General features: G+C 39.9%; 1 protein-coding gene across 2 annotated transcripts in view; it reads right to left on the bottom strand.

Moving 5' to 3' along the window:
* LOC105017410 (rho GTPase-activating protein 40) overlaps window positions 1–19,445 on the bottom strand; it is a 56,506-nt gene that overhangs the window by 29,113 nt on the left and 7,948 nt on the right. The window contains exon 2 of one of the 2 annotated variants that reach the window (XM_010882009.3): window positions 9,310–9,532. The exons of the other annotated variant lie outside the window; for it this stretch is intronic. Coding sequence (XP_010880311.2) covers window positions 9,310–9,389 — 80 coding nt within the window. The 5' untranslated portion in view covers window positions 9,390–9,532. The remainder of the gene's footprint in view (window positions 1–9,309; window positions 9,533–19,445) is intronic. 2 annotated transcript variants of the gene reach the window in all.

The raw sequence follows: 19,445 nt of genomic DNA, 5'->3' as shown, positions 1-19,445 counted from the left end.
GTTGAATTTCCCACACCTGTGGCTTTTTCAATTGCAATTAGTGTCTGTGTATGAATAGTCAATGAGTTTGTTAGCTCTCACGTGGATGCACTGAGCAGGCTAGATACTGAGCAATGGGGAGCAGAAAATAACTGTCAAAAGACCTGCATAACAAGGTAATGGAACTTTATAAAAATGGAAAAAGATATAAAAAGATATCCAAAGGCTTGCAAATGCCAATCAGTACTGTTCAATCACTAATTAAGAAATGGAAAATTTGAGGATCTCTTGATACCAAGCCAAGGTCAGGTAGACCAAGAAGGTTTTCAGCCAAAACTGACAGAAGAATTGTTTGGGATACAAAGAAAAACCCACAGGTAACTTCAGGAAAAATACAGGCTGCTCTGGAAAAAGACAGTGTGGTTATTTCAAGGAGCACAATAAGACGATAATGAGCTGCATGGTCGAGTTGCCAGAAAGACGCCTTTGCTGCGCCAATGCCACAAAAAAGCCTGGTTACAATATGCCCAACTACACCTTGACTAGGACTAGAGCTATGCATTGGCATTGAAATCAACTCAATAGCCCAGGGAGAGACCTGCAAAGACACACCGTTTACATAGGCGATTTATTTGGAGAAATGGACCTTGTCTTTTTCTAATAATTCCTTGTGGTTTTACAATAACATATTCATGTCACCTATTGACAATTCATGTCGCCTATAGATTGGCTATGTAATCTTCATTTTGTACATTTGTAGGGCCTTATAAGCAAATGAAAATACTATATCCTGTGTTCTTAGAAATAACTGTTCTTTGTATTCTTTTCTTAATCGTTTTTGTTCGTATGAAAAGACCCTCAATACAAACACATTCTTGTATTCTTCAAATTCAATTACCATTTACAAAAAACAAATTCTGTAATTCATAATTTTTTTGTCTATTCTATATAGTTTGATAACGACCCAGTAGATGAACTGATGCTCGTGCTGGTGATGCTGTGGAGGAGAATGTGTATGCTAATTGGCTAGCACGTCCCTCCAAGCAAATGCCTCCCCAGACCATCACTGACCCATCGCTAAACCAGTCATGCTGGATGATGTTGCAGGCAGCATAACGTTCACTAAGGCGTCTCCAGACTCGTCTGTCACATGTGCTCAGTGTGAACCTGCTCTCATCTGTGAAGAGAAACGTGCACCAATGACGGACCTGCCAATTCTGGTGTTTTCTGATGAAAGCCAGTCGAGCTGCACAGTGCTGGGCTCGGAGCACAGGTCCCACTAGAGGATGTCAGGCCCTCATGCCACCCTCATGGAGTCTGTTTCTGACAGTTTGATGTATACCAGTAGCCCACGGGAGGTCATTTAGTAGGGCTATGGCAGTGCTCTTCCCATTCCTCCTTGCACAAAGGAGGAGATAACGGCCTTCTGCTGTGTTGATGCTCTTCTACGGCCCTGTCCAGCTCTTCTCGTGTAATTGCCGTCTCCTGGTATCTCCTCCATGCTGCTCTTGAGACTGTACTGGGTGACACAGCAAACCTTCTTGCGACGGCAGGTATGGATGTGCAATCATGGAGGAGCTGGACTACCTGGAGCTGGACTACCTGTACAACCTGAAAGGACTGCAGGTACTGCCTCATGCTACCAGCAGTGACAAAGACACTAGCAAAACACAAAACTGGAGAAGAATCAGTCAGGAAGTATAAGGAGAGAGCAATTGCCTGTGGCCACCACCTGCAACACCATTCCATTTGTGTGGGTTGTCTTGCTGATGTCGCTCCAGTGCACCTGTTGTCACTTTAATTTGTACCAAAACAGGAGACATTGATTCACAATTGCTTATTCTTTGTGACTGGACAGATTTATTATTTCTGAGATTTAATTGATTTGGTGTTATTTCATGATTACTGTCATTCCATGAATTGTTTTGAGCAGTGTATATTAATGTTTTTTGTTTATAAAATATAATTTTGTTTAATTTAAGAAAATAATAATCCCCTTAAAGGTTATGATTAAATTGCAAATTCCAGTACAAAAACGCGGTCTGTCATGACCTCATTTTATGTTTTATCACTAGGCCTCTCAAATGGGGTGTATATGATTGGATTAGAAATTATCTGGAATCATCTTTTCTTGATCTGGAAGGAATAGGCTGTGAACCTGTTTCACTTTCTGATTTACCATTTATTTATGATGCAATTTCCTTACCATGTATAAAAACATAATCATATTGTTCATATATTCTATCGTCATGGAAAGGAATATGTAAATACTATGGTGTGGCAAATACTATTTCAATTATCCATAAGCGGCATATTACCACAATTTGAATATGTAAATATGAGCTTTTAAGCTTACCTTCCATTAATGAAATGCTTTTGGGAAGGTGTATGTGAATCTATAAACAATATGCTAAGATGCCAAATTAGCCTAGATCCTGTGTATTTTATTTTGGGTCTACACAAAATGGGCATGTATTTTTCCCAAAACAATAAAATCTCTGTTTCAACATTTGATATGTTGTCTTTGTACTATTTTCAATTAAATATAAAGATGAAGGATTTGCACATTATTGCATTCCGTTTTCATTTGCATTATACGCAGCATCCCAACTTTTTGGGAAATGTTGTTACAAGAGGTATTACTGTACTACAAGCATAAATGCAAGCATAAATTGCCAGGATAAATCTGCAGTAACTGTTTTAAGTTAGTGTTTCAATTTTTTCTTACCGGTCCGTCAATCAGTTTGCAGTGACTTGTTGTCTCCTTATACTCATTTGAGACACTCACAGTATTATCCTGCCCACCTTAAACCACCCTGGACTAACTTATGCTATTCAAGTCTCTTTCGGTAAGGGAAGACGAGGAGGACACAAGGTATGTTACTGTTTAGAGGCAGAATTCTACACAGTGCCCCTTTAAACGCATGAAACTGAGGTATGAGGTATGGAAACATAGTCCAGCACTGACACAGTATTAAATCACCCCAGGAGTGACCGTCCTCACAAAATGTCTCCATGAGCAAGGCTTAAAACTGTTCAGGAAGTCAGAAAGAATCCTTGAACAACATCCAGGAATCTGTTGGCCTCTCTCGCATCACCTCGGCTAAGATTAGTGTTTCTTTAAAAAGACCCTAGGCAAACATGGGATTGATGGCAGAGTAGTAAATCGAAAACCATTGCTCACTAAGGAGAACATGAATGCTTACCTTTAATTTGCCAAAAAGCACTTATAGTCAGGTTTGCAAAATAAACCTGAACTCTCAGGTTTGCAAAAATTGAATAAATTATCTTTAAGAGTTCTTCAACAGTTCTATGGACAGATTAGTCAAAAGTAGTAAAACCAAATACTGTTTTTAAAGGTAAGAACCCCATACCAATGACTAAGCATGGTAATATCACACTTTGGATTTGCTTTACTGCATAAGGACCTGGACATGTTGCAAACAATGGCGAAACTATGAGTTCTGCTTTATACAGAGGAATGCCAGCCCAAGTGTCCTTGAGCTGTCCGCTGCTGGGTCAATGCATTATGATTCAAAACGCATACGCAAGTCAACATCAGAATGACAACAAATTTAAAACAGTCAAAGTCCACACTTAAACATCATAAAAAGACGTGGCAAACCCTGCACTCTGGTTATGTTTAAAAACCCACAAATTGAGTAAAGCAGTACTGAATGGAGGAATGGGACAAAATGTATCTACGGTGCTGTGAGGCAAATCAATGACTAAAGGGAAGCATGTAGTTATGTTTACTGCTGCTAATGCTGGAGTAAGCAGTTAGAGTAAATAGCATAATTATTTTTCCACACAGGAAAATGTTGCTTAACCTTTTGTAAATTAATAAAATAAGTGTACATTTTTGATGTTTTTGTTCACTTAGCGCCCCTGTTATCTAATCTCAGGTTATTTTACCTAATCATGATACACATAAAAAAGTATGTACTAAAGTCAGCTCAATTCAATCATTCAATACGCGGCTCTGAAGATAATTACCTGAGGGCAGTGAGGTGACAAGTGTTGAGGAAGGCAGGCCTAACAGGCCTGTCAGCATTACCTGTCAATGAACCTTCTCTTTACCATCTCAACCATTCTCGCTTCTTCTTGCTACAGTATCAATTACATCTAGGGGAATTAGCAGTTTTACCTGTTTTGCTTTGATTTAGTGTTTAATTACAATTAAAGCCTATTGTATGAAAAAGCAAAGTGATTGCATTTATAATCAAATAAGCTTTTAAGCATTAGGGTTTTAGTCAGAAAACAAATCTTGAAGCAACTGAAAATAAATATAAACAAACAGCAGCATTATCCCCAGATTGCCACACAATGTTTACAATAGCTGAAACATTCCCCTGAGGTCTCAATAAAAAGAAGAATGGAGAAAGTTCCAAATTTGATCTAATCTGTCACTTGAAATATGAAAACAAAAGACGAAGCCTTTTTAAAAAGTCATCACCAACCTCCACAACTACAGGAACAATCAATAAATGTGATTGTCTGAAACCCCTTTTCTCTAACACTGTTAGAACACTTGGCAAGGCGAAGAATGAAAAATTCCCATTTTTAAATGTTGTTAGCAATCAGCAATCCTATAACATATGACCAAACCATTACATTTCATTTAATGTTAAAACATGATATTGGGAGTAGCCACTTTGTTCACGATAATGAAATCTAGGAAAAACCTATGAACTGTCATTCTGTGTCTGTTGTTGATTATTGTTGATATTTGAAAAAACTATGGTGAAACGTCCTAAGATATTTTAACATAACAAATTACATAACCAACTAATAACCCAATGTTTCTCATTCATCCTGTTAGTTGGTCAGGCAAATATTTTTTTTTTCATTTTGGCTCAGCTAGTTCTCATAAAGAACAAGAAACCAGGCAAGCCTAGTTCAGCTGGCCTGCAATAAAATGTGTTGATCATGGCTGCCCTCTCAAGAATAAAACGGGGGGCGCCCACATGAAAGGCATTTTCGTTAACCAATACGCCACCGAACTGCACACATGCCAGACATTAGTATAGCCTCTTCACATTATATTATTTTCACTCTACCATAACGCCAAGTTAGAATGTTTTGTTAGACACCATTAACTAGCGTTAAACTGAGTAACGTTTCTTATTAAGTTTACCTCCACCACAAACAGCATCTAGGAACTGTATGATTTTTGCCACTGGCCGTTTTAAAAGCTTATTATCAGGTAATATGTCTCTAGACGCCATTAAATAGTGTAAACTGAGTAACTTTTCTTATTAAGTTTACCTCCACCACAAATAAAATCTATGAACTTTATGGCTTTTGTCACGGGCCGTTTTAACAGCTTAATAGCCATTTGTGAATGACATTGATACAATAACAACTGTATCAATATGAGTGACGATAACTGACAAAGTGTTTGTCTAACCTGAATAAATCCTAATAGCCACCAGAACCGTTTACACGGTCTGGCAAAAACATAGTTATTGATATTTTTTATTAACACTAGCTTGAGCTAAAATAATAGTATGTTCTTGGCCTGGCTGAGTTGAAATGGTCTGTATTTTGCTTGACCATTCTGACTCTACTCTATGATGCAAAATATTGTTTCAATAAATAATTAATTAATTGCTATGTTAAAACATTCAGCAATATGACTTTCAATCAATTTGACGAAATATAAGAATAATCAGTTAACTAAGCCAATAGGCCCTTTTTGTGTTAGTAAACAGTGATGAAGTATTTTCAGCGGAGCTGAACTGGTGGCAGAACGTAACAGTAACCTCTTTACATCCGATAGCAGTGGTTCCCAAACCTCTCCTGGAACCCCCCCCCCCCAGCCATTCCATCTATTAGACGTATCCCAGAGCTAGCTTATTTAATAAGTTGATTCAGGTGTGATAGCTCAGGAATACATCTAATAGATGGAATGGCTGGGGGGGACCCAGGAGAGGTTTGGGAACCATTGACTTATAAGGAATATGGATCACCTGTACACCTTCTCCAATCATTTTGTAAAGAAAATGTCATATCACTGGTACAACATAATCATCAAACCCATTCATTCATAAAATTATTTCATAAATACTGAGTGATGTAAGCTAAACTGTCTAAGTATGAGCAATTTGGTTGGTTTGCATGCTAATTCTGCTTACACGCTAGTTAATGTTACTAACGTTGGTGCATGGTGTTTACCATTGTGAAATAATCTGCAGAGAATCTTTGTGGTTTCTACTGTTACTAATTTATCGTTGTTATTATTATAACTACATCATTGAATTTACCTCTGTGTGATAAACAGTGGACAAAACTTTGCCTGATATGAAATGACCACGGCAGAGACGAGCATTCTGGATGATTTCATCAGTCCAGTCTGTTTAATGGTTTGCAACCATAAATGTCTGCATTTAGCTTAAAAAGGGGTCGCTTCGACAACAGTATTCTATAAAAATTAAAGCCATCTATTTTTGCATTCCTATTCAGACATCCAACAGCACAACAATACTATTTTTTTTCCTTTAGTTGGAGGATCTTGCCCATTTCCCTACAATTGTTCCTGCAGTTTTCTGCCACCACCAAACTTCAGTGACGTAACTGTGACGTCCACTCCAAATGGGTCTATATGTCTACAATTTCCTCATTAGCTATGTTATCACAGCTAATATCATAGGCCAGCGAATAAATTAATTATTGCAGCAAATTATGAAGCGTCCTTGAAGACCGATCATTTTCACAATCTCACAATCATTATCGATTTTTTTAATGAGCGTTAAAATACATTTTTGTTGGACACCCAAAACTTAAAAAGAATATTTTAGGGGGTCCCTAAAGACTAATGGAGGCTCTTGGACCCCCCCCCCCCCTATCCCCCCCTCATTGCAAACCCTCTCCTTGTCACTACTGGCAGCATGAGGCAGTTCCTGCAGCCCATTAAGGTTGCACAGGCAGTCAAGCTCCTCCAGGATGGCACACCCATATGTGCCGTCACAAAGTTTGCTGTGTCTCCCAGTACAGTCTCAAGAGCATGGAGGAGATAGCAGGAAATGGGCCATTACACAAGGAGAGCTGGGCAGGGCCGTAAAAGGGCATCAACCCAGCAGCAGGACTGGTATCTGCTCCTTTGTGCAAGGAGGAACAGGAGGAGCACTGCCAGAACCCTACAAAATGACCTCCAGTGGCCTACTGGTGTACATGTTTGTGACCTGTGCCCTGGGTTCCTCCTAATGCTGCAGGACAATGCCCAGCCTCATGTGGCCAGAGTGTGTAGGCAGTTTGTGGATGACGAAGCCAATGATGCTATTGACTGGCCCTCACGTTCTCCAGACCTGAATCCAATTGAGAATCTCTGAGACGTTATGTATCGGTGCATCTGATGCCGCCAAGTAGCACCACAGACTGTCCAGGAGCTCACCAATGCCCTGATCCAGGTCTGGGAGGAGATCCCCCCCGGACACCATCCTCCATTTCATCAGGAGCATGCCCAGATGTTGTTGGGAGTGCATACAGACACGTGCGGGCATACACACTACTGAGTCCCTTTATGAGTTGCTGTGATGAAATTCACGCAAGTTGGAACAACCTGTGATTTCAATTGTTTACTTAGATTTTCGGTGTGAGTTTGAATCCAGTCTTCAATCAATCCAGTCTTCCATTGATCGTTGTTACATTATTTTGTTCTCAACAAATTACACAATGTACAGTAAAGATTTTGATCTTTAATATATTTCCTTCATTGTGACCTGATGTGAGATGTAAGTGTTCTGTTAATATTTTTTAAACAGTGTATTAACTTTTGGTGTCAGCTGTAAATGGCTTAGAGCTACCAATGGGTCATTAGTCCGTGTTAAGTTAGGACAATTTATCACTCTACTTAGGGGGACACAATAAAATTAATAGTGAAGTATCTGTTATTAAAGGTTTATGGCTACTACACCAATGGGTCATTAGATAGTCATTATTAACGTAGGATAAGCAAAATAATCCTCACTTTACTTAAAGGGACACAAAATAATGAACTAATGGTGAAGTATAAATTATGATGGTGTATTGCTACCAATGGGTCATTAGTTTGTCAAAGTAGGATAATTCCTCCCTTTACTTAAGGGGTCACTTAGTAGGAAACAAAAAACTTAACTAATACAGTCATTGTAAAAGTAGGTACATTCATCACTTAAGGGGACACAAAATAATGATCTAATAGTGAGGTATTGTTGTTAATGCTTTATTAAAAATGAAATAATGATTTGGTGTTATGGATTAATGCGGTATTACTTGTTTGAATACTAGTGATAGCACATGATCCTATAAAGACAATCTGTAAGACAACCACTCTGGACATATGGACATATCATTGCCAACGTAACGCGACCACGTCTCTCTGCCCACTACTGGCCAACTGTAGTAATTGTCCCTCAAAGATACAACCTTCGAGAACTGACATTTTCAATATACTTAATTGATCCCCATTACAAGGAAACAATAGATAACCCCAAATATGACCATACATTATGTGTTTCACACCTATTTGAAGATAACCCCTGCTACTGCAGACAGTACATATGAATGATGTTAAATTAAACTATCATTATCTGGCCTACATTATTAATAATGGTTACCGCCCTGTAATCATATTAACAAATTGGATTATCTTATGAGTAATTTATATTACTTAGCCTATTGTTCATGCAAACTACTAGCTACATGAAAGCATTTCCTACTCTATATCCACATTAAAACTGCAAAAAAACAACAGTACTTTGTAAATAATTAATAAAGTAAGGGTTTTCATTATTAACCTTTTGTTGATGTCTTTGTTCATCATTCGTTTATGTTAACTACTGTATTCGTTAATGGTAGTTCACGTACCCTTATCGGAAAGTGTTACCAAGTAATCTTCTTTGTCACCTAATCAGTGACAGAGAAGAGCTCAGGAATCCTCTTACATAGTTGAGAATTCAACAGTTAAACAAGGCAGAATTGGGATAGAGAGCCAGAGACTTTTATTCAGCCAGTGATCACACAGCACACCACAAGGTGGAAGGTCTTCAGTAAACCTCAGTCAAAAGTTCACTTACTGGTACTCTGACCGGCTTGTAACAACATAGCTCATTATCAATCAGATAGTCTTTGAAAAACAATGTCTGACCTCAGCATACAATATTGAGCTTCAGTGTACAAATATGCGTATGGGCATAAGTAATCCATTCATTCAGAACTGAGGTTCCAAACACTTTTACATGCCTTGTAAAGACTGAGTACGACAGAAGAGTGTTAATTGACAGAATACGCAATTTCTCCATAAACCTAGAAGTGAGTGGATAGTAAAGTCCTACAATAAGCTAAGCCTACCTGGCTTTGGGTCCGGGTGGTCCATTGGCTTTTCCTGAGCCTTGCTGCCCAGCCCGGGAGCCACTTCTCCACAATGGCATCCTCCCCCTCTCCCACAGGGCAGGTTGGGACTGTTGTTGCCTGTCTGCTGCGGCGTCGTAGCACTATAGGAAACAGCAGCTGCCTCCTGCCTAGCTGCCCCCCGGCTCACTCCACTCTTCAAGCTGCTTCCTTGTAATCTCCTCTGGCCGTAAACACATTACAAGGAAGTTGGGACAGGGACTGTTTCATTGAACTCCTGTGTTAGTGGGACGTCATGCTGTCTGTCATATCCTGAGGCAGGAAAGAAGCTGGGCTAGGGCCTGAAAGGGTGGTGGGCAGCATATCTGGTTGGGTCTGGCCATTGTGACAACAACACTGCTACATACCAAGGGTATCTACAAAATACATCAGAATGCCATGAATACCTATACAACAAAATACCCCAAGAAGTACTGAAACAGCCTGGGCTCACATTCATATCTCCCAACTATCCACAGGCAGAAAACCCCACGAGTGAACTATTAAACCTATGGTCCAGTTTCAATTACAAGCACTTTGTAGTCAATAATTCGACTATTAACACTTTGCAAGCTTGTAGAGAGAGATGTTGATGCCATAAATACTACTAAATACTGCCAAAAAACCCTTGTTAAATAGCATAGTGGTTAGAAACACAAACTGCCAAACAAGAGGTTGCTGGCTACAACCTTCAGTAGCTACGTTATAGTAAGGCTAAACTAAAACTTTTTATGGTTACATTGCGACTATCTTTGGTGGATTTTCAAAGAACGCATCCGTGCATGTGACAATCCCTGTGCATGTTGGACTCCGGCAGGGCTGCCCTTTGTCACCGGTTCTGTTCGTAATTTTTATGGACAGAATTTCTAGGCGCAGCCAGGGGCCGGAGGGTGTCAGGTTTGGGGACCACACGATTTCGTCTCTGCTCTTTGCGGATGATGTTGTCGTGTTGGCCCCTTCAAGCCAGGACCTTCAGCATGCACTTGGACGGTTTGCAGCCGAGTGTGAAGCGGTGGGGATGAAAATCAGTACCTCCAAATCCGAGGCCATGGTCCTCAGTCGGAAAAGGGTGGCTTGCCCACTTCAGGTTGGTGGAGAGTGCCTGCCTCAAGTGGAGGAGTTTAAGTATCTAGGGGTCCTGTTCACGAGTGAGGGAAGGATGGAACGGAAGATTGACAGACGGATCGGTGCAGCTTCTGCAGTAATGCGGTCGATGTATCGGTCTGTCGTGGTGAAGAAAGAGCTGAGCCGCAAGGCGAAGCTCTCGATTTACCGGTCAATCTACGTTCCTACTCTCACCTATGGTCATGAGCTTTGGGTCATGACCGAAAGGACAAGATCCCGGATACAGGCGGCCGAAATGAGCTTTCTCCGCAGGGTGGCTGGGCGATCCCTTAGAGATAGGGTGAGAAGCTCGGTCACCCGGGAGGAGCTCAGAGTAGAGCCGCTGCTCCTCCACATCGAGAGGGGTCAGCTGAGGTGGCTTGGGCATCTGTTTCGGATGTCTCCGGAACGCCTTCCTGGGAAGGTGTTCCGGTCCCGTCCCACCGGGAAGAGACCCCGGGGAAGACCTAGGACACGCTGGAGGGACTATGTCTCCCGGCTGGCCTGGGAACGCCTCGGTGTCCCCCCGGAAGAGCTGGAGGAAGTGTCTGGGGAGAGGGAAGTCTGGGCATCCCTGCTTAGACTGCTGCCCCCGCGACCCGGCCCCGGATAAGCGGAAGATGATGCAATGCAATGATGCAATGCAATGCATCCGTGCATGCCTTTTGAGGTAAAATATGCCACATCACAATCCATTGGGCAGTAAAAGAGATTCTCTCGTCATTTCACTTGACAAAAAAGTCAGTTATTGTCACATATATGGATAGTTATTGCATCAATGTCATTCACGATTGAAAGAGAAACTAACCGTGTTGTGCCATTAAATGAAATAGCTTTGTCAGTGTAAAGTTCATCTTCAGTCTTGCTAGCAATTACTCAATTCTTATGACTATTCCAAGTAATAAGTTATTAGATACTAGTAAGCCTGTTACTGGCGAATAAGCTGTTAAAATGGCCAGTGGCAAAAGCCATACTGGTCATAGATGCTTTTTGTGGTGGAGGTGAACTTAATAATAAACGTTAGTCAGTTTACAGTTTTTCTCAGTCGCTTTGGTGCATTTCTTGATACTACTTGTACAAATTCCAAATCATCTAGTCACTTGTGCACATCATTAAAGCAATTTCTTATTCCTTTGAACAAATTGCAATTGAAATTGTACAAGTGTCAGCTTTTTTCCAATGTCATGTTGATCAAAATTATAGATGGTTCTCTTTTTAATAGTCTTACCCCTCAAAACATCTTGGCATTAGTTCCTTGCATAAGCATTTACATGCAAAATTGTTGAACAATTTGTCATAAACTGTCAAGCATAGTCTAATAGCACACATTTCTATTAGACATTTTGTACAAAAACGTGAATGGATGAATCGTGCAGGTGAAATTTACCCTCACTCATGAAGGACTGTAAAATGTTAGTTCAACCAATAATCAACCATTTGTCTAAATTGCTCAAAGGTGCATCTCATGAATAATCAATTGGCAAGCATATATAGACAGACCACAACACAGAGTTGCAATTTTCCAATAATGGATTGACCAGGAAACGAACAGGGTCAACAGCCAAGAGGAGGAAGAAGAGGTGCAAAGATGCGTGGTGGAAGGCAAAACAGAGGAAGAGGCAGAAGAGGACATAGGCGCATATCTGATGACATAAGGGCCACTGTTGTAGACCATGTTGTCCATCATGGCCTTACGATGGCTGAGGCGGGTCGAAGGGTGCAGCCCAATACTGGGAGATCAACCGTGACCTCAATAGTTCAAACGTTTCGAAGAGAGAACAGGTATGTCCACCAATGTACAGTGCACTGTTACTGTATACTTCCTACAATGCTTCATATTACAGTAGTCCACTTGTATTTCACAGCATACAGAAATATACTCTATACAGATACAGACTGCACCTTGCAGGCACCCACCTGTATGTTTTACAGTAAAATGTGTTTGCATAGTTTTTGTCTATGTGAAAGTGTGCAATGCATCACTGCATTTTTCCCCACAAAGCACTGCAAGATTACCTCAAATCGGTGGCAGAGGACGCCTTTTCACACCTCGACAGGAGGAGGCTATTTGCACCATGATCCAAGCAAACAATGCCATGAGACTCAGGTAAATACAAAGGACCATTATAGAAAACAACGATGTCTTTGAAAACATCCATACGGTTAGCATCTCAACCATTGACAGGGTGCTGCATAGAAACCAGATGAGTATGAAACAGCTGTACCGTGTACCATTCCAAAGGAATGAGGACAGAGTTAAGGAGCTACGGTACCAGTATTTACAGGTAAAACATTTAAATGTACTTTACAGCAACATTGTATAGTGGTACATAGTACAGTAAGCATTAACTGCACACATTTCCAACTGTGTGTTCTGGGATATAGCATATAATGGAGTTGGAATCAAGTGAATCCTCTCACAACTTTGTATACGTGGATGAGGCTGGCTTCAACCTGATCAAATGCAGAAGGTTGAAGGCATTTTTCCCAGTCTTCTCCTGTTTTAAACTTTAGGAGGACATGAGGTCCTGGTCCACACCTGCGGAGTACCCCGTTGCTGTCCCTGTCCATCTGGTCATACTTCTGACCTAGTCTAATTTTAAATGCTCTGGATTTAGCCCAGATAAATGTATTAATTATTCCAATTGGACTCTTAATATCTCACCCGGCACAGCCAGAAGAGGACTGGTCACCCCTCTGAGCCTGGGTCCTCTATTGGTTTCTTCCTAAAATTCGGCCTTCTTAGGGAGTTTTTCCTGGCCACTGAAATCCAACACTACTGTTGTTTGCTCCTTGGGGTTTAAGGCCAGGTGTCTCTGTAAAAGCACTTTGTGACAACTGCTGTGATTAATCATTGGTCACAGAGCTACTGTGGATTTGCCAGGCCAACGGGGAGGAAATATCACCATGTGTGCTGCTATTTCGGAGCATGGGGTCCTAACCCATATCCCCCTTATAGGGCCATACAACAACCAGCATCTACTCAACTTTTTAGAGACTCTCTACAGGGCTCTCATCTCCGATGATGAGAGGGGTCTGTTTAGAGAGGATTTGCCAAAGTATGTGGTCATTTGTGATAATGTTTCAATCGATCAAACATCATAAGGCAATGGTTTGTGAGCCACCCGAGGATGCTCATAGAATTCCTCCCACCATATTCACCATTCCTTAACCCAATTGAGTTCTTTTCAGCATGGAGGTGGAAGGTGTTCGATCGTCAGCCACACACACAGATGACCCTGCTGGCTGCAATGGATGCAGCATGTGAGGACATCACAGCAGACGCCTGCAGAGGATGGATAAGGCCTTTCAAAAGATTCTTTCCACCTTGCATTGCAAGGGAAAATATCCGGTGTGATGTGGATGAGAATATGTGGGCCGACAGAAAAGAACGTCTGGATGTGTAGAGACAGCACTAGAACAGTGCTGCGGGCAAAGTTGTGCCTTAGGGGTGTTTCCTGTGTTTCTTTCTAATTTAGTTTTCTTTCCTTTGTGCCCTTTGTCTTTTTCTTACTTTAATTATTTTATTTGTATCTATCATAAAGTAGCACTAGTAAGAGCTGTGAAAAACTAAATCCTGTCCAGTCTCTTTCAATCAATAACCCACATACAGTAAAATGTAAATAGTACTGTTGAAATTGATATATGCCATAGAAGTGCAGCCTTGTGCATTTTCAATACAGTAACTGTCATCCAAACTGAAGCCTAAGTTTACATGAGGTAATACTGTCAAAGTACACAGTTACATTGACAACATGCCTAAACATTTTGACGACCTTGTTCGTGAACTATGACTCCATGACTTATCATTCTGATGACACTGACATGATCATTGGCATGAATATTTACTTTTGAGAGATGTACTAAGGATTTTTAGTGACTGACTAGCTTCAGAAACATATCTATTGTATATTGCAGTTTGTACAAATTGTTCTGAGAAATGCACTTATTATTTAGCACGTTAGGGATGATGTGAAAAACGCACCAAAGCGACTGAGAAAACTGTAACATAATGCTTAAAAATATTTGATGTTAATGCGTGAAAAAATTACCTAATGTCATGAAGATGTACCGACATGCAGCAACTGTATAGTGCCGTGGCGTAGTGGTTAAAGACACAGCCTCTCATGAGGGAGACCCAGGTTTGAATCCATGGAGGGCAACAACATTCATCACTTCTAATTGTGGCCTGGCTGAACTAGGCTTGCCAGGTTCATCTGGCAAAGACTATTACTTACAATCTAGGGGTACCTCAATTGGGGCCACCATTGCCACTGATTATACCAAAGTTTTTATGGGCCTACGGGAACATGAATACATTTATTTAACAAACCTTTTCTTTAAAGCACATTTCTATGTATAAATGGTACATTGATCATATCTTCATTATCTGGGGTGGCATCATCATCCAGTCCATATTCTCCATCCTACTCTTTTTAAAATAGCTGATAGTTTACATTGTTATGTATATTATTGCTATATTTTTACTATATATTTCTTAATTCTTACTACACAGATGTCGGGTGCCATGTCAGATTAATTTAATTGTGTAGAATGACAGTGTTATTCGGTGCATTTGACAAATAAACTATGAACTTAAGCAAGGCTTGCCATACAGTCAATTCTTACGCATCGAGTACTTGCATCCCTAATGAGGATTTTATTGTTCAATCAAACAAACTGTACTCTCCAACTTCCTCAATAGAGGTTACTCCAAAGAGTGTTTTGAATAAGGTCAACGCTATTGAAAGAGCTATCTTACTTCAAAGCAAGGGTAAATACTTTTCGGTGGTCTGCTGTATGACGTACACGCCTCACAGCCTTGACATTAAGAATATCATTAGCAAATATTAGCATATACTGAACACTGTGGATTCTGGGTTATTCTAAAACCCCTCCACTATTTACCCATTCAGGGCCTGTAGCCTTGACATTTTGGTATGCGCTGGTACCTTTGATATATCCAAATCCTCCAAGGAATGTATTGATGATGCCCACAGATTTTTCCCTTGTCGCCACTGCGCAGCATGTACAAGGATAAAAAAATGTATTCATCACTAATAAGGAATAATCAAATAAGGAATTCCGCAACGCGGAAGTGTGTTTTTTCCATTGTGAAGCTAGGATAAAGTACTCAATAAAGTACTCTGTATTTTATTGTCCCTTTTGCATTACGTATCCATGTTCAACATCTTCAAAATTGTCATTGCTATATGCATTATGTTTTGAATATGGTATCCATTTGATGGATAGATTTCTCTTCAGTGCTATTTTCCATTGATATCTCTGACAGCCAGTGCTAAGCCATTAATACTGGGTGTGACATATTGACTCAATAACGTTACCACTATATCACGTTGCGCAACATCACATTGAAAATGTTGCGGAAACTATGCGATTTTCCGTTTATTTTGTGGAGAGACGCGTCCGTTGCATGTGTGGCTTAGTTGTGTTTGATTTAGAGCCCGCTTGAAACCGGTTTATAATGATCATGCTTCATTAGCCAGATGCCCCGTCACATGCAAGTGTGAGCGAACGGGTCCACTAAACGAACATACCTTACCATGTGACATGTGTGCATACTTCAACCACGTGTGAGTGAAGAGAGATAGAGACAGCGAAACGAGTCAGAGGACAGAAAGAAATGACAGAGAGATTGCGAAGCAAATCAAAGGAGCGAAAGAAAAGAAAGAACAGAAAAGTAACAAGATGAGTGTGGCTCAGGGAGACAACAAACAACGGAGATCGAAGAAGAAACGTTAGTGGCCAAAAAGTTACGTCATAGACTGTAACTGTAATTTTGGTCCACATCACAAAAAGCATTAAAATAGTATAATCCAAAATAAATATAAACATCTAGGCATTAAATTATTTAGAAAACAGCGTGATAAAGAAATCATGTGAAAAACATTTTCACTATAGGCTTAAATGTTTTGTATTTTTCCAAAAACCGCTCTCGGTGTTAGGCCTTGTGGATCTATATCCATTAAGTGTAATTGTTCTTTTTGTATTGTTGAGATAAATGTAGTTTAAATAATGCTGATTTAATAACCATGTATTCTTATGTTTTTGTTTTATTAAATTGTATGATGCAGCCAGGTTAGGGAAATATGATTGAATACAATAACCATAAAAAGTTTAGAACTCCATACATTACACTCAGCCATACTCACTCAGACTTTACACCTGGCTCAGATAGAGAGACAGGATTAAAACCCCACAATTAACATACAAATGAAACTTCCCCCTATACAGCACAAAGAGACCTTCTGTCTCCAGCCCCCTGATGTTCTAGTCTAGGTTAGGACAATAGAATGTAAATTACTGTAACCTGATTAAGATTTCACACCTGTATGCAAAGAACCTGTTGATCTATGACCGAGAGTTAGAGCATGTCCTTCCTCATTGGATAGCAAAAACCAAGAGATTCGTCCAACATGTCACCATGCCAACGAAGAGCCAATAAGGATGGGTTTTACTCACGAGAGTGAAAAGTAACCGCCCCTGTGGCGGGAGTATTAAAACCAATGTTCGATCTTGATTCGGGGCAAATATTTTGTGGAAGCTCGAGGGTTGAGCAAATATTTGACCGCTGCAGTGTATTTCATGTATTTTGACTTATCAATTCATATTAATAAATCTTTGTGCTAAATTTCCATTTGGACCGGAGCCTCGTCCTTCTTCAGAAATTCTGATACACGTAAAATTCTCAACAGTATGCTTGTATTTTTTTATTTGTAGAGATATGGTTACAGACTCTCTCCACCTCCATACACTCGTATTTTGAATGTAATTCATTTGGCAAAAAAAACCCCCATAAAAAAACATTAAAGTTGAAGATTAATATGACTGACAGCATTTTGTTTCTTCAAATTTTATATAGATACTGTGATAATGTTGTTTCCGTGAATTATTTTGGCCACAATAATGGTGTAGTGAAAATCTGATATCGTGACAGTCCTATTTCAGAGTCAGAGAAAAATGTACAAGTATAATGTATGTTACAAATGATATGTGCAATGAAGGTAAATTCAAGGTAGCACGTGTAATTGAAATGCAGGGATAGCATCAATGAGGTTCCTGAGGTAGACATATACAGGTGTGCTCAAAAGTATACATACCCTTGGATAATTGGTAATATATGTACAATTTGTATAGAAAACATGAGGGAGCAGGCAAAACACATATTTTATTTCTTATGGGATTCACATTCAACTGTAGGTCATAACAGAATGGCACAATCATAAAACAAAACATGGCAACAAAGACAAAAATTAACTGACCCCTGTTCAAAAGTATGCATACTCTTAGTTCTTAATACTGTGTATTCCCCCCTTTAGCATCAATGACAATGTGCAGTCTTTTGCAGTCCCATTTGTCTTGGCAAAATGCCTCCAGGTCAGTCTTTGGTAATCTTGAATGAACCGCACGTTTGAGATCTCCCCAGAGTGGCTCGATGATATTAAGGTCAGGAGACTGTGATGGCCACTTCAAAACCTTCACCTTTTCTGTTTTTGACCACTGGAGGGTCAACTTGGCCTAGTGGTTAGGGTCACTGTCGTGCTGGAAAGTCCAAGAGAGTCCTGTGCCTAGCTTTCATGCAGAATAATACAAATTGTCTACCAGTATTTTCTGTTAACATGCTACATTCATCAATTTTCACAAGATTCCCCGTGCCTTTAAAGCTCACACACCCCCAAAACATCAGTGAGCCACCACCATGCTTCACAGTGGGGATGGTATTCTTTTCACTATAGGCCTTGTTGACCCCTCTCCAAAAATAGCCCTTATTGTTGTGACCATAAAGCTCTATTTTGGTCTTGTCACTCCAAATTACAGTGTGCCAGAAGCTGTGAGGCATGTCAAGGTGTTGTCGGGCATTTTGTAACCAGGCTTTTTTGTGGCATTGGCGCAGTAAAGGCTTTTTTCTGGCAACTCGACTATGCAGCTAATTTTTGTTCAAGTATTGTCGTATTGTGCTCCTTGAAACAACCACACGGTCTTTTCCAGAGCAGCCTGTATTTCACCTGAGGTTACCTGTGGGGTTGTTCTTTGTATCCCGAACAATTCTTCTGGCAGTTTTGGCTGAAATCGTTATTGGTCTACCTGACCTTGGCTTGGTATCAAGTGTTCCACTTCTTATTAAGTGATTGAACAGTACTGACTTGAATTTGAAAGGCTTTGGATATCTTTTATAAAGTTCCATTACCTTGTTACGCAGGTCTTTTGACAGTTATTTTCTGCTCCCCATGGCTCAGAATATAGCCGGCTCAGTGCATCCATGCAAGAGCTAATAAACTCATTGACTATTTATACACAGAAACGAATTGCAATTTAAAAAGCCACAGGTGTGAGAAATTCACCTTTAATTGCCATTTTCACCTGTGTGTTCTGTCACCTTGTGTGTCTGCAATAAGGCAAAACATTCAAGGATATGTTAACTTTTGATCAGGGCCTTTTGTGTGATTTCTGTTATCATTATGATTTAAACAGGAGCCAAACAACTTGTTATAATAAATGGCTTCATTCGTTCACTATCCTTAAATAATGTTTTTGCTTGATCAGTCATATTTTCAAAATCAATGCCACTATTTCACAATTTCTGCCAGGGTATGCCAACTAATGAGCACAACTGTACATGTAGCAAATGAAAAACTTCCTTCTCAGACTTTGTAAAGCAGTGTCAGAGTCCATTCTTACACATATTTTTACATATGAACATTGATATCGCAATATTCATGAATAATATTATATTTTGTCAATATCATGCAACCCTAGTGTTAATTGTCTGTTTGCTGTCTACTTCACAACATTTTGTTGTTGAACGCAGCCTTGTGTTTACACAGGTTCTTTCTTAAATACCTAATTGCTGCACTGCTAATCAACTATGTTTCTGTATCTTATAAAGAGTGTGTTTCACATAGCACTGATGAAGGCATAAAGCTGAAACATTTGCTTAATATTATTATTTATTAAAACTGGCCGTCTTTAGA

Source organism: Esox lucius, chromosome 17, assembly GCF_011004845.1.
Source record: "Esox lucius isolate fEsoLuc1 chromosome 17, fEsoLuc1.pri, whole genome shotgun sequence".
Taxonomy (NCBI): Eukaryota; Metazoa; Chordata; class Actinopteri; order Esociformes; family Esocidae; genus Esox; species Esox lucius.
This window is presented reverse-complemented; position numbering and strand designations above follow the sequence as displayed.